The following is a 12129-nucleotide window of genomic DNA, read 5'->3' on the forward strand; positions in this document are numbered from 1 at the left end:
GAAAACAGGGCCTAAGGTTGACATATTTTTGCAGGATTCTTTGTTATTTCTGTGTTATAATCAATTATAGGAAAATTTGTAATGGAAATTCTCATCTATACATACACATGAGTCATGATTACTGCTAAGTGATATTATCTTCTCTCAATAGAAATTGTTCTTTATGGTGATCTTTTAAAATAATTTACTTCTATGAGGTTATACTCCTTGAGAAAAATTCTGTATGTTTTTGATTCCTAGTCAATCCATTTAAGTTTGGGGTTACTAGCGCTTGTTTCTGGAGTGCATATGTGTGTACATATCCCTAATTATAAATGATATTCCTGCCTTATAACTTATATATTTTTTTTCTGATGTCAAATTAAGAATTTGTAGTGAAAATTTTGTCTTAGCCTGAGTAACAGAGGTTTACTGCTAGCAGGAGTTGTAGATTCTATTTTGAAGGTGGTCAGCATGATGCCAGAGAGCTGAGTTTGTGAGAAAAATATATTCAAGAATTCAGTTTTAAATTAGCTCATTTTTGGTTTCTGAGTCACATGAGCTTAACTTGTCAATGGCACCTAAATGAGCTAATGAACTTGTGCATTTAGATTATGAATCTGAAAACAATATATACTACAGTATTCTGCTAGGCAGACTTGTTTCTTTTTGTTAATGTTTCATTCTAGGAGACCCAATGAATTGAATTTTACAAGTCAGAAAGTAGGATGACTTTTAAGAAGCATATATTTGTTAAAAACACATATTCTTGGGCTTAGTGGTTAAGGCACTTGCCTGTGAAACCTAAGGATCCATGTTTGCCTCTCCAGATCCCATGTAAGCCAGACACACAAAGTGATATAAGTGTGTAAGCATGCACAAGTTGGCACTCATGTCTGGAGTCCTATCACAGTGTCTGCATTGGCACATCAATTCTCTCTCACATTAAAAAGAAAACAAAAAACACACAGTCTTTCCTGAAAAAAAAAAAAAGGAAAAGAAAAATACATGTTCTTCCATTAGAGAACATTCATGTCCAGTAAGAAGGCTTCTGTACATGTGAGCAAAGGAGCCTCCTCTCTGGTAACTTTATTTTGAATTGTTCCAATGATAAAAGATGAGAAAAACTTATGTGATTTACTCTGCAAATCTGCTTTACAGGTTTCAGTGTTTTTGTAGTTGGTGTAGCTGATGTTGACTACAATGAGCTTGCCAACATCGCCAGCAAACCAAGTGAACGACACGTATTCATTGTGGATGACTTTGAATCTTTTGAGAAGATTGAGGACAACCTTATTACATTTGTTTGTGAAACTGCCACTTCCAGTAAGTCATAGTCAGTGTAGATGTATGTCCTTACTTGGCTTGGAAATGATTACTTATAGAGTTTGCCATGCTATATGGAACCCTGTTCATTAATAGATGCCAGGAATCATTTGATGATTCATTGTTCCTTTGAGATCATACTAAGTGTATGATTGTCAGATGTCCACTTCACATTATTATGTAACAATCCTCATATGGGAAGACAGTGTTTTGTTTTAACTATTTATTTGCAAGCAGAGACAAATGGAAGAAAGACAGAGAGAATGGGTATGCCAGGGCCTCCAGCCACTGCAAACAAACTACAGATTCATGCATGACTTTTTGCATCTGGCTTTACATGGGTACGGGGGAATTGAACCCAGGTCATTTGGCTTATAGGCAAGTGCCTTAACCACTGAGCCATCTCTCTTGCCCTAAAGCTTTTTTAAAAAAATATTTACTTATTTATTTGACACAGAAAGAGGGAGAGAAAGAGAGAGAGAGAATGGGTGCACCAGGGCCTCCATCCACTGAAAACAAACTCCAGAGACGTGCGCCCCCTTGTGTATCTGGCTAATGTGGGTTCTGGGGAATTAAACCTGAGACCTTTGACTTTGTAAGCAAATGCCTAACTGCTAGGCCATCCTTCTAGCCCTCCCTAAAGCTTTTTAATATACCCTTCTACTCCATGCCTGTGACATCTGTGTCAGTTAATTCTTAGCTTTGAGTCACATAAATAGAAGCATCTCAGTAAGGTGATGGTTTTCCCCACTAATATCAGTTGGCATCCTGACAACATTTGTGTTTCAAAAGGACAGTAAGAAAATTAGCTCCTCTGTCTCACACACTGTCTCTCCTCTCTCTGTTTTTCCCTCCCTTCTACCAAGAGCCACTTCCTCAGTGTAGGTTTAGTTTTATAACATTTCAAATTCAGCTTTTAACCTACAGAGGAGTAAGATTAACTAAATCAATTTACTTCCTTCTTCAACAACTAGCAATAATTCTTGGGAAATTAGATTATGGAGACAATTATGTGACTATCTTAGATCTGTAATATCAGGCAGTTATGTTTTCAAGTGTGATATTACATTAAAATTACAAAACTAGGTTGGGGGGTTGGTTCAGTGGTTAAAGGCACTTGCTTGTAAAGCCTGACAGCCTAGGTTCTATTCCCTAGTACCCATTTAAGGCCATATGTACAAAATGGTGCATGTGTCTGGAGTTTGTTTGCAATGGCAAGAGACTCTGATGAGCTCATACTCACTTTCTTCATGTACTGTCTGTTTGTTTGCCTGTCTCTCTTTCTGTCTTTCCCTCTCTCTTAAATAAATAAATATTTAAAAAGTTTAAAACTCTGCTTTGTGGTGCAGTGGTGTATACAAATGCATACAACCCCCCCCCAAAAAAAAACCCAAATTTAGGTGTATTACTAAGAAAGCTTATGCTGAACCCAGTATAGAACTGCAGTGGTGAAAGTGGTGGGGACTAAAATTACCTCTCTTATTATGAGAGGTCCTTGATGCAGATGCAGCTTGTTGGCACTCCTGGCTCTGGGAGGCCTAATATGAACATCCTTACATACTGCCTACTATTATATGATGTGTGGGAGCCAGCATGTGGTTTGATGGCATAATAGAATAAAGGATTAGAGACAGAACAATCTCCCTTTGCATAAGTCTCAAACTCTGGGAGAGAAGTTATTTCATCTACTGGAAAAAAAAACAGAAGGAAATTTCCACCTTTTATCTATTTTATTATTCTTATATACATTGTAAAATTTTAACTGGACTGGAGAATGTTCATAAAGTATTTGTGGTATTAGTAGTAGAATTTTTCCCATACACAGGAAGCTTACAAGAAATAACTTATAAAAGTTTAATGAGGGCTGGAGAGATGACTTAGTGGTTAAGACACTTGCCTAGGAAGCCCAAGGACCCAGGTTCACTTCCCCAGAACTCATATAAGCCAGATGTATAAGGTGTTATATGCATCTGGAGTTTGTTTGCAGTGACTAGAGACCCTGGAATACCATTCATTCTCTCTCTCTCTCTCTCAAATAAATAAGTAAATAAAAATAAAATATTACCAAAGGTTAATGATAGGTTAATTCTTATTAAATGAATGGTTCCAGATGCCTTACTAATCTCTGTGCATATACATAATTTGTAAATTATGTTGGTGAGTTGTTCTTAAAGAATTCTGTGTTACAGGTTGTCCTCTCATTTACTTGGATGGCTATACCTCACCAGGTAAGCATCAATATGCTTGGGCTAATTTATTTCATGAGTTAAGGACCAACATAATTTAAATGTACTAACTTAACATTTTCTTCCCTGATGTAAAGGCTTTAAGATGCTCGAAGCATACAACCTGACAGAAAAGAATTTTGCTTCTGTCCAGGGAGTCTCTTTGGAGTCAGGGTCCTTCCCCAGTTACTCAGCCTACAGGCTTCAGAAGAATGCCTTCATCAATCAGCCTACCTTGTAAGTATGAAGACAGGAGGGTCCCATTTCTTATAGTGGGCAAGAGGTTCTTGGAATCTTGGCTGACTTCTTAGAAACCTGGAACATTGTACTTAGTGGAAGATTCTTATTGATGACCCAGTTTATTTTCCTTAAATACAGCTTGTTTGTCTTCCCTGGGGTTAAGCAGAAGTTTGCACAGAGGACATGGGAACACAAGCTTCATGATTACCAGACACAAGTATGTCAGCCTGGTACCCAGCAGGATGGAAGACCCACTCTTGAGTTCAAGCCTAGGGCTGTAGTTATGCTTCTTCTCAGGGAGGCTAATACAAGGAGAAAGCTGACTGGAAGGGTTATCCATCTTCCTGCAGGGCAGAGGGAACCAGTGAAGACTGAGAACAGACATTCCTGTCTGGCTTCAGACCTCTAGCAAATGCAGGACTGCAAATAGTTGTTCACCATCACACAGGAGGTGCTTAGTTTTTCTTGGCAGGAGTCTTAGATCTGTTGGGTAGCTGTAGATGTTACTGTGTTTCATGAAAATTTGCATGTGGGTATGATAGCCGAAGTATGTATTTCTTATTCATTAAAATGAAAACTTTTATGTTGAAGAATATGTTTGGCAACTTGAGAGCAAAGAACAAGAAGAAATACAACTTTCAGAAAGTTAAGACAGGGTCAGATAATAGTGTCTGAAACTTGAATGCTCTGGGAAAGCTAATGGAAAGTTTAGTCTAAAACCAAAGCTAATTTGTTTTAAGGAGACCCAGACCACATCATTTGACCACATTGTAAGTTCTTTCATCTTTTCTGGTTAGCTATGCTGGGTTTTTCAGTGAACTATGGTATTTAGTTTTAACTCTGTCTATTCCCTCAATTGATTATTTTCATTTTAAACTTTGGCAATATATTGTCTTCATAGAAGTCAGAACTTTGAACTGAAAAGAAAAAAAAGCATAAATATAATCAAATTACTATTTTTCACTAGAAAGGGAGAAAACTGAGCTAGGTGAGAAATGAGGTAATAAGGAGAAAATGTTACTTAAAACTTGAAACTTTATGTGATAGTTCTTGAGCATATAAAAGGCATGGTACTGCTTTGCTCAGAGCTTATGTTTGAAGTCCAAGAAGAGTTGGTGATATGGTACCAGGACATGGAGTCTCAAGAGACATCCTATGCACACTGCCAAAAAAACAGCAGAAGAATAACTTTGTTTCTGTCCAAGAGTTGATTATCTAGACCTTTTTCCTACCTTCAGGGGGAAAGTGTCCATGGTCTCAGACAGAAAAATATCAATTCTGCTTCAGATTCCCCCAGAACAATGGATGACTCCAGTCTGGAAGAACACAAAAGACTGTTCCCCCTTTTTTTTTGGTCCCACTATCTTAGAGCTCCAAATCCCTTTCCCTTCAATGAATAATAATATCCCTGTATCATTGCTAAATGTTCACACATGTATGTGTCCTAAAATTTACAACCATTTGGGAGAATATCTAAGCTTATTGAGGTGGTTTATTTAATTTCAAGGGAGGAGTTTAGAAGTGTAAAAAATATTATGAGATGAGAGAAATTAAAACTTCAAGCCATGTTACCTGGAATATCATACTTATACAATTGAAAATTAAATATATTTGGTAAGATTCATTCTCCTTATGTGATATCTAAAGTTATAATATTGTTATCCTTAATTATTACGTGATTTTATTAACCACTATGTGTCTAGAAGAATTAGTTGTTAACAGTAGGAGAAAAGACTATTTGGTAATTGCTCAGACTTTTATGACATGATCAGATGAAATTACTGAAGTAATATTATTGGTCTTCCGTGTTTGTCCTTTTTATGTGCTTCCTAAATGTTTCCCTTGTGCTATGGGCAGATGACTATAACTAAGCTCTAATGATACTCATAATGAAATTCTGAACTAGAGAGTTAAGATAGTCTCTTTCTGGGACTGAGGAGATGGCTCATTGGGTAAAATATTTTCTGCATAAGAATGAGGTCCTGCGTTTGGATCCCCAGTCTCCACATAAAAGCTGGGCATGGTGGTGCTGCCTGTAGTAATCCCAGTGCTGGAGAGGCAGAAATAGGACAATCCTTGTACCTTGCTAGCTAGCTTGTCTAGCTGGTTGATAAACTCTGGTTCAGTGAGAAGCCCTGTCTCAGACAATAAGGTAGAAAATGAGAGAGGAAGACACCTCTTGCCATCATACATCCATATATGTGCACATACACTCTCCACATATGTGTGCCAACACACACAAAACATGTATACACACACATTCACAACACACATATCACACAAAATAATCTCTTTCTGATGCATAATCCCATTTATTTACTTACTTACTTACTTATTATTTATTTTGTTTTATCCAACAGAGAGCTCCATCCAAACGGACTCCCTCCTTCATATACAATCATATTATTGTTCAGACTTCTCCCAGAAACTCCCAATGACCCTTTTGCAATTTGGCAAATTACAGACAGAGACTACAGGCCACAAGTTGGAGTGATTGCAGATCGTAAGGATTTTTGTCCTATTTTAAGGCATATTCATAGTTTTGATTGTGTTTTTTTTTCTTTTATTTTCTCTTTAGGAACCATATATATATTGCATATGTATTTATTTGCACATGACTTTATGTCTTAATTAAAAAATATGTCAATAAATATTCAAATTTTATCTTATCACAACTGAAACTATTAGCATTTTAGCAATCTCTCCAAGAACTATTTGCTTAATACTTTCCATAAGAAACACATCATGCATATAATTTCACAATGATCTTATGTTGTTTGCAGCTTCTAGCAAGACGCTAGCCTTCTTTAATAAGGATACAAGAGGCGAGGTTCAAACTGTTACATTTGACACAGATGAAGTGAAGACATTATTCTATGGAAGTTTTCATAAGGTAAAAATATAAAATTATCTGATTCTCATTTCTAGAACAAAAAATATGACTTAAAACTAAAACAAAGTTCTGTTATTTTGTTTTAAAAAACCATGTTAAATTAGAATTCTAGTAATGCCTTTTAAACATGAATTTATATTTTAAATAATTTGATTATTCAAAGAATAAAACTGAAAATAAAGCAACTAGCATTAACATTAACTGTATCTTTTTAAACAGATACTATATATAATGTAGCTCACTTATTTTTCTGTTTATTATTTCATTTTGAATATGTGCCATTTAATTTGAAAAACATCAATTTAATGGATATTTTAATTTATAACATTCCTAAATAGAAACAACAGGAAACTTCTTTTATGCTTGTTTATTGAAAAGTTATAAAAATTACAAGTGAAATGGAGAATAATTTTTTTCTTGAGGTAGGAGCTCACTCTAGTCCTAGGCTGGCCTTGAACTCACAGTGAACCTTCTACTTCTGCCTCTAGAGTGCTGGGATTATAGGCGTGAGCCACCATTCCCAGCCATTGTTTTTTATTTTGAGGATAAGGTCTCATGTAGCCCATTCTGGCCTCCATCTGACTATGTTCCTGAGGAATACCTCTTGCTTCTGGTCCTCCTACCTCTATATCCTCAGTGCTGGGGTTGTAGGCCGGCATGGCCATGCTTGGTTTATGTGGTGCTAAGGGTCAAACTCAGTCTTCTGTGCATGCTGGGCAGGGACTCCACTCACTAAGCAATATCCCAATCACAGTATCAGGTTATTTAAAATATAGTTTATTTATTTATTTGAGAGAGAGGGGGGAGGGAGATGGGGGTGGGGAGAATGGGCACACCAGGGCCTCTTGCCACTGCAAATGTACTCCAGAAATATGTACCACTTTGTGCATCTGGCGTTACATGGGTACTGTGGAATCAAACCTAGGATGCCAGGCTTTACAAACAAGCACCTTCAACCTCTGAGCCATTTCTCTAGCCCCCAGAATAAAGCTTATCAGTGCACAAATTATCAGTATTTTTTATTTAATAATTATTTCTTGTCTATGATTTTTTTTTCTCAATTTTTATTAATGTTTTCTATGATTATAAAAAATATCCCATGATAATACCCTCCACCCTTTCCTTTTTGAAATTCCATTCTCCATCAAATCCCCTCCCCATCTCAATCAGTTTGTCTTTTATTTTGGTGTCATGATCTTTTCCTCCTCTTATGATGGTCTTGTGCAGGTAGTGTGAGGCACTATATTTAATAAAATTGATTTTAATGTTTGAGATTAATTTTTACAGGACACACTTATCTAAAGACACATTTCTCTAGATACACAATTCTCTAATTGCATTAAAAGCTTTAAGCTGCACTCAAATTGGTTGTTCCTGTTGATGACTTTTTAAAATAATTTTTAAATTAGTTTTGTATTCAGCAAATACAGGCAGTTTTGGTACCATTATTAGGCTCATCCATGTCCTACCCCCTCCCCTTTGGCCCCTCCTTGTTGAGGTATATGGGATGTGCATTGTGGAGTTAGCCCACAGTTATTGGTGTGATAAATGTCTGTGCATATCATGATCTAACATGTGGCTCTGACACTCTTTCCGCCCCCTCTTCCATAAAATATCCCTGAACCTCCTTGTTGATGTAAATGGGTCATGCATTGTGGAGTTAGTCCCCAGTTATTAGTGTGCTAAATGTCTCTGCAAATCATGACCCAACATGTGACTCTGACATTCTTTCTGCCCCCTCTTCCGCAAAATTTCCCTGAGCCATGTTGGGTTCATTTTTGGTCTGCTTCAGTGCTGAGGTGTTGGTCTAATGGGAGGGGGTAGATCATAGATGAGCCTAAACAATGGTACCAAGCTGCCTGTATTTGATGAAAAGAAAACTAATAAATCAAATTAAAAAAAAAAGAAAGTGCAGAGGCTGGAATAATTTAATTAACCACATTTTACCTCCTAAATAAATAAAGCTTTCAAAATGTGAAAAAAAATATATCCTTGAACCATGTTGGGTTCATTTTTGGTCTGCTTCAGTGATGAGGTGTTGGGGGCCTCTGAAGCTCTGGCTCTCTGATTTGGTAGGAGTTGATTTTTCTCTGTGTTGGCCTACTTCCCCCTTATGCTGGTATCTGGTTCATCAGGAAAACAGCACCCTTGCTTGTTTCGCCAATTTTCCTTAGTTTCAGCCTGGGCCCTTTTGAGGTATGATGGGGTGGCTCTCTCCTTAGGATCTGCATCTATCTGAAAAAGAGAAGCAGATTCTCCAATGGACAGTAAGTTAGCACCAGGACAAATGAGATATGAGGTTATCTCTTTTTATGTCAACATGGAGAGGATTGTATACACTTTCTGAAAGTCACTTGATTGACAAGAAGAAGACTGAAGTTGGCAGCATTAGAAACAAAGAAATGACCTATGTTAGAATAGACTTTTTTTATGCTATTTCTTCATTTATTGGACTGTGTCATCAGGAATACAAGTTATTGAATAAGCCATTTAAATTTTTCCCAGATATGACATGTGAATAGGCTAGCTCCACTTATTAAGCACATGTATTTCCAGCTCAGTCTGATCCTTAGTGAAGACTGAAGGACTTTCTTCTCCTTTTGGAGTGCTGCATGAGTTCTTTTTGTTTCTTCTCTAAGGGAACCCCTATTTCTTTCCACAATGCTTTCTTAACTCAAGAAGGAGGGTTTCCACAAGGTATTGCTGAATAAGGCATGATGCTTTTTCTGTGCCTATGGAAGGTAACTACAGCCACAGCAAAGCTATACAGGAAACAAAATTCTCTAAGTACTGTAGCATATCTACTTAAAAATGTATAGACTTTCATGTGTGGCAGCAGAATAAATTCCTCACTGGGGGAACGAATTCCAGTTTGGGGACTGCTTTTGGCTTCAATTGACCCCTATCCAACAGTCGATGTTGATTCTGACAGTTATGTTGTACTGCTTTGGGTCATCAAAACACCTACTAAGTTATATTGCATAGTGTTGTGAGCATTCACAGAAATTCTTTCCATTCACAGAAGAGACTGGGAATTTAATCTTCTACTGAACAACTGGTAACCATTATGAAGCTTTTTAAAATTTCTAACTTCTAAGGAATGCTGTATCTTACTTGAACCAAGGGAGCAGTATTTTCATGGTCTATGATGATACTTATCAATTGCTGAAAATAAAGATGGTCGTTTGGCATTGTTTTCTCTGTATTATCTTAGAGAAATGTTTCTACAATGTGACTTCTTTCTTCTCTGTCTTCTTTCCTATCTTCCTTTTTCATTGTCTATCCTTGTCAAATTTCTGCTTTCTTTCTTGATCATTGTTCTTTCTCCTATTCCAGTTTTCAATGTCATTATTATTACTATTATTATTTTGAGGTACAGTCTTGCTGTAGCCCAGGCTGACCTGGAATTCACTCTGTAAGCACAGGCTGGCCTCAAACTAATGGTAATCCTCTTACTTTGGCCTCCCAAGCACTGGGATTAAAGGTGTGAGCCACCATGCCTGGCAATGCCATTCTTTAAAAAAACAAGACAAAACAAAACGTCTTTTGACATCTCCCAAAATATAAAAATCATATATGCTTAAGGCACATAAGTATGCGTTTTGATAAAAAAAATATAAATTGGGAAATTATCTCTACTATCAAGCTAAGATCAATCTATTACTTCTATGTAGTGACTTAAAATTTGTGAGTTATCCCCCAATCTAATTATTTTTAAAATTTTTATTTATGAGAGAGAGAGAAAATAGGTGTGCCAGGGACTTCAACCACTGCAAACAAACTCTAGTCTCATGTGCCACCTTGTGCATCTGGCTTACATGGGTCTTGGGGTGTCGAACCTGGGCCCTTTGGCCTTGCAGGCAAGTGCTCTAGCCTCTAAGCCATCTCTCCAGCCCACCTTCCATCTCTAATTCTTGAGGAGTACCTTCAGATAAGAAAGGTACCAATGATAGCAGGAAAAGAGCCTCTTGGAAAGAGCAACAGGCCAAAATAGTTTAATTAAAGCTGACAGAGTTTGCACTTGCAGATTCTTATGAAACTGTTAAGTTTTCAGGAATTTCTTTGCAATTGTTAACAGGTGAATTATATCCATAAGAGAAATTTATACGATGGGGAAAATATAGTAGGTGAAAGTATAATTTTAGGAAATGGAAGAGCCTGAGAAGGCAGGTGAGAGAAATAAGGATTCTTATTCCTCTCCTCCCCTTACCTCTTTCCCTTCTCTCTTCCCTTCTCCTTCACTTTTCTTCTTCTGCTTCTCCTTCTCCTCCTCATATCCTATTCCTTTCCTTCTTTCTCCTTTTCCTCCTTTTTTTCTCCTTTGCCTTCTCCTCCTTCTTTCCCCCCTTATCCTCCTCTTCCTTCCTTTTCTCCTCTTCCTCCTTCTCCCCTCCCTCTGATTGCATTATGCATCCCTGGTTGGTCTGGAACTCACTAGTAGACCAACCTGGCCTCATACATGTGTGATCCTCCTTTCTCTGCCTCTACTGCAGGCATGAGACATCATGCCTAACTTGAGGGTACCTATTTCTTTCAATTATTCAGTGACCAACAGAGTGTGACATTAGAGAAATAGGTTGATTACATGAATATTTGGGACATTGCTACATGGATGTAATCATGCATGAGTTTACAGTACAATAAATAAACACTGTGAATACATGGTAGCAAGCATGTATGTAGGATGTGCTTCTTCATGGTTCACAATGAATGACAAGCATATATGGGATGATACCAATTTAGTTTGGTACCAGTTAAAATGGTTTTGATTTAAAAAACAATCTTTGTGAATACTGTGGTTTTTCATATACTTCGTAAATATTTTCTTCTGTGGTTGTTTACATAAGAACCAATGACCAAGTTTTAATTCTTCTGAGATAGTAAATTGCTGGAAATGTTTATACAATGTTCTTGAGTTCAGCTTTAGTTGATTGCTGAGGACATTTAAACTTGATGTTTAATAATAAGCTATTTATCACTTGTATATAAAACCACGTAATTCATATTCATCATAGATGTGATAAAACAGTGCTTTGGTGTTGATTTCATGTGAGAAAAACATTTAGCCTAAAAGTAAAATTTTAGAAATTATTGTTGTGCTTCAGAGTGTTTAAGTATTCTTTTTTTTTTTTTTTTTTTTTTTTGAGGTAGAGTCTCACTCTAACCCAGGCTGACCTGGAATTTACTCTGCATTCTCAGGGTGGCCTTGAACTCATGGTGATCCTCTTACCTCGGCCTCCTGAGTGCTGGTATTAAAGGCATAAGCCACCACGCCAGACTAAGTATTCTTTTTAACATTCTGCCAAGCTTTGTTTTTCCCTGTGTGTGTGTACATGCACTCATGCAAGTGTGCATGTGTTTGAATGAATGCATTTTATATATGCATGGGCATATGCTCTTGCAGCTGGGTGCAGTGGCCTGAGTGAAAAATCAAGTGTCCCGTTCCAGCCATAACTCTTCTGCTCC

General features: G+C 37.1%; 1 protein-coding gene across 4 annotated transcripts in view; it reads left to right on the top strand.

Annotated features, from left to right (window-relative positions):
• Col12a1 (collagen type XII alpha 1 chain) overlaps positions 1-12129 on the top strand; it is a 124160-nt gene that overhangs the window by 86547 nt on the left and 25484 nt on the right. For all 4 annotated transcript variants that reach the window (XM_004660403.2, XM_045161056.1, XM_045161057.1 and 1 more), the window contains 5 exons: positions 1141-1305; positions 3495-3533; positions 3629-3767; positions 6131-6273; positions 6554-6663. In XM_004660403.2, the coding sequence (XP_004660460.1) occupies positions 1141-1305; positions 3495-3533; positions 3629-3767; positions 6131-6273; positions 6554-6663 (596 nt within the window). The remainder of the gene's footprint in view (positions 1-1140; positions 1306-3494; positions 3534-3628; positions 3768-6130; positions 6274-6553; positions 6664-12129) is intronic.

This window comes from Jaculus jaculus, chromosome 10 (genome assembly GCF_020740685.1).
Source record: "Jaculus jaculus isolate mJacJac1 chromosome 10, mJacJac1.mat.Y.cur, whole genome shotgun sequence".
In the NCBI taxonomy this organism is placed as follows: domain Eukaryota; kingdom Metazoa; phylum Chordata; class Mammalia; order Rodentia; family Dipodidae; genus Jaculus; species Jaculus jaculus.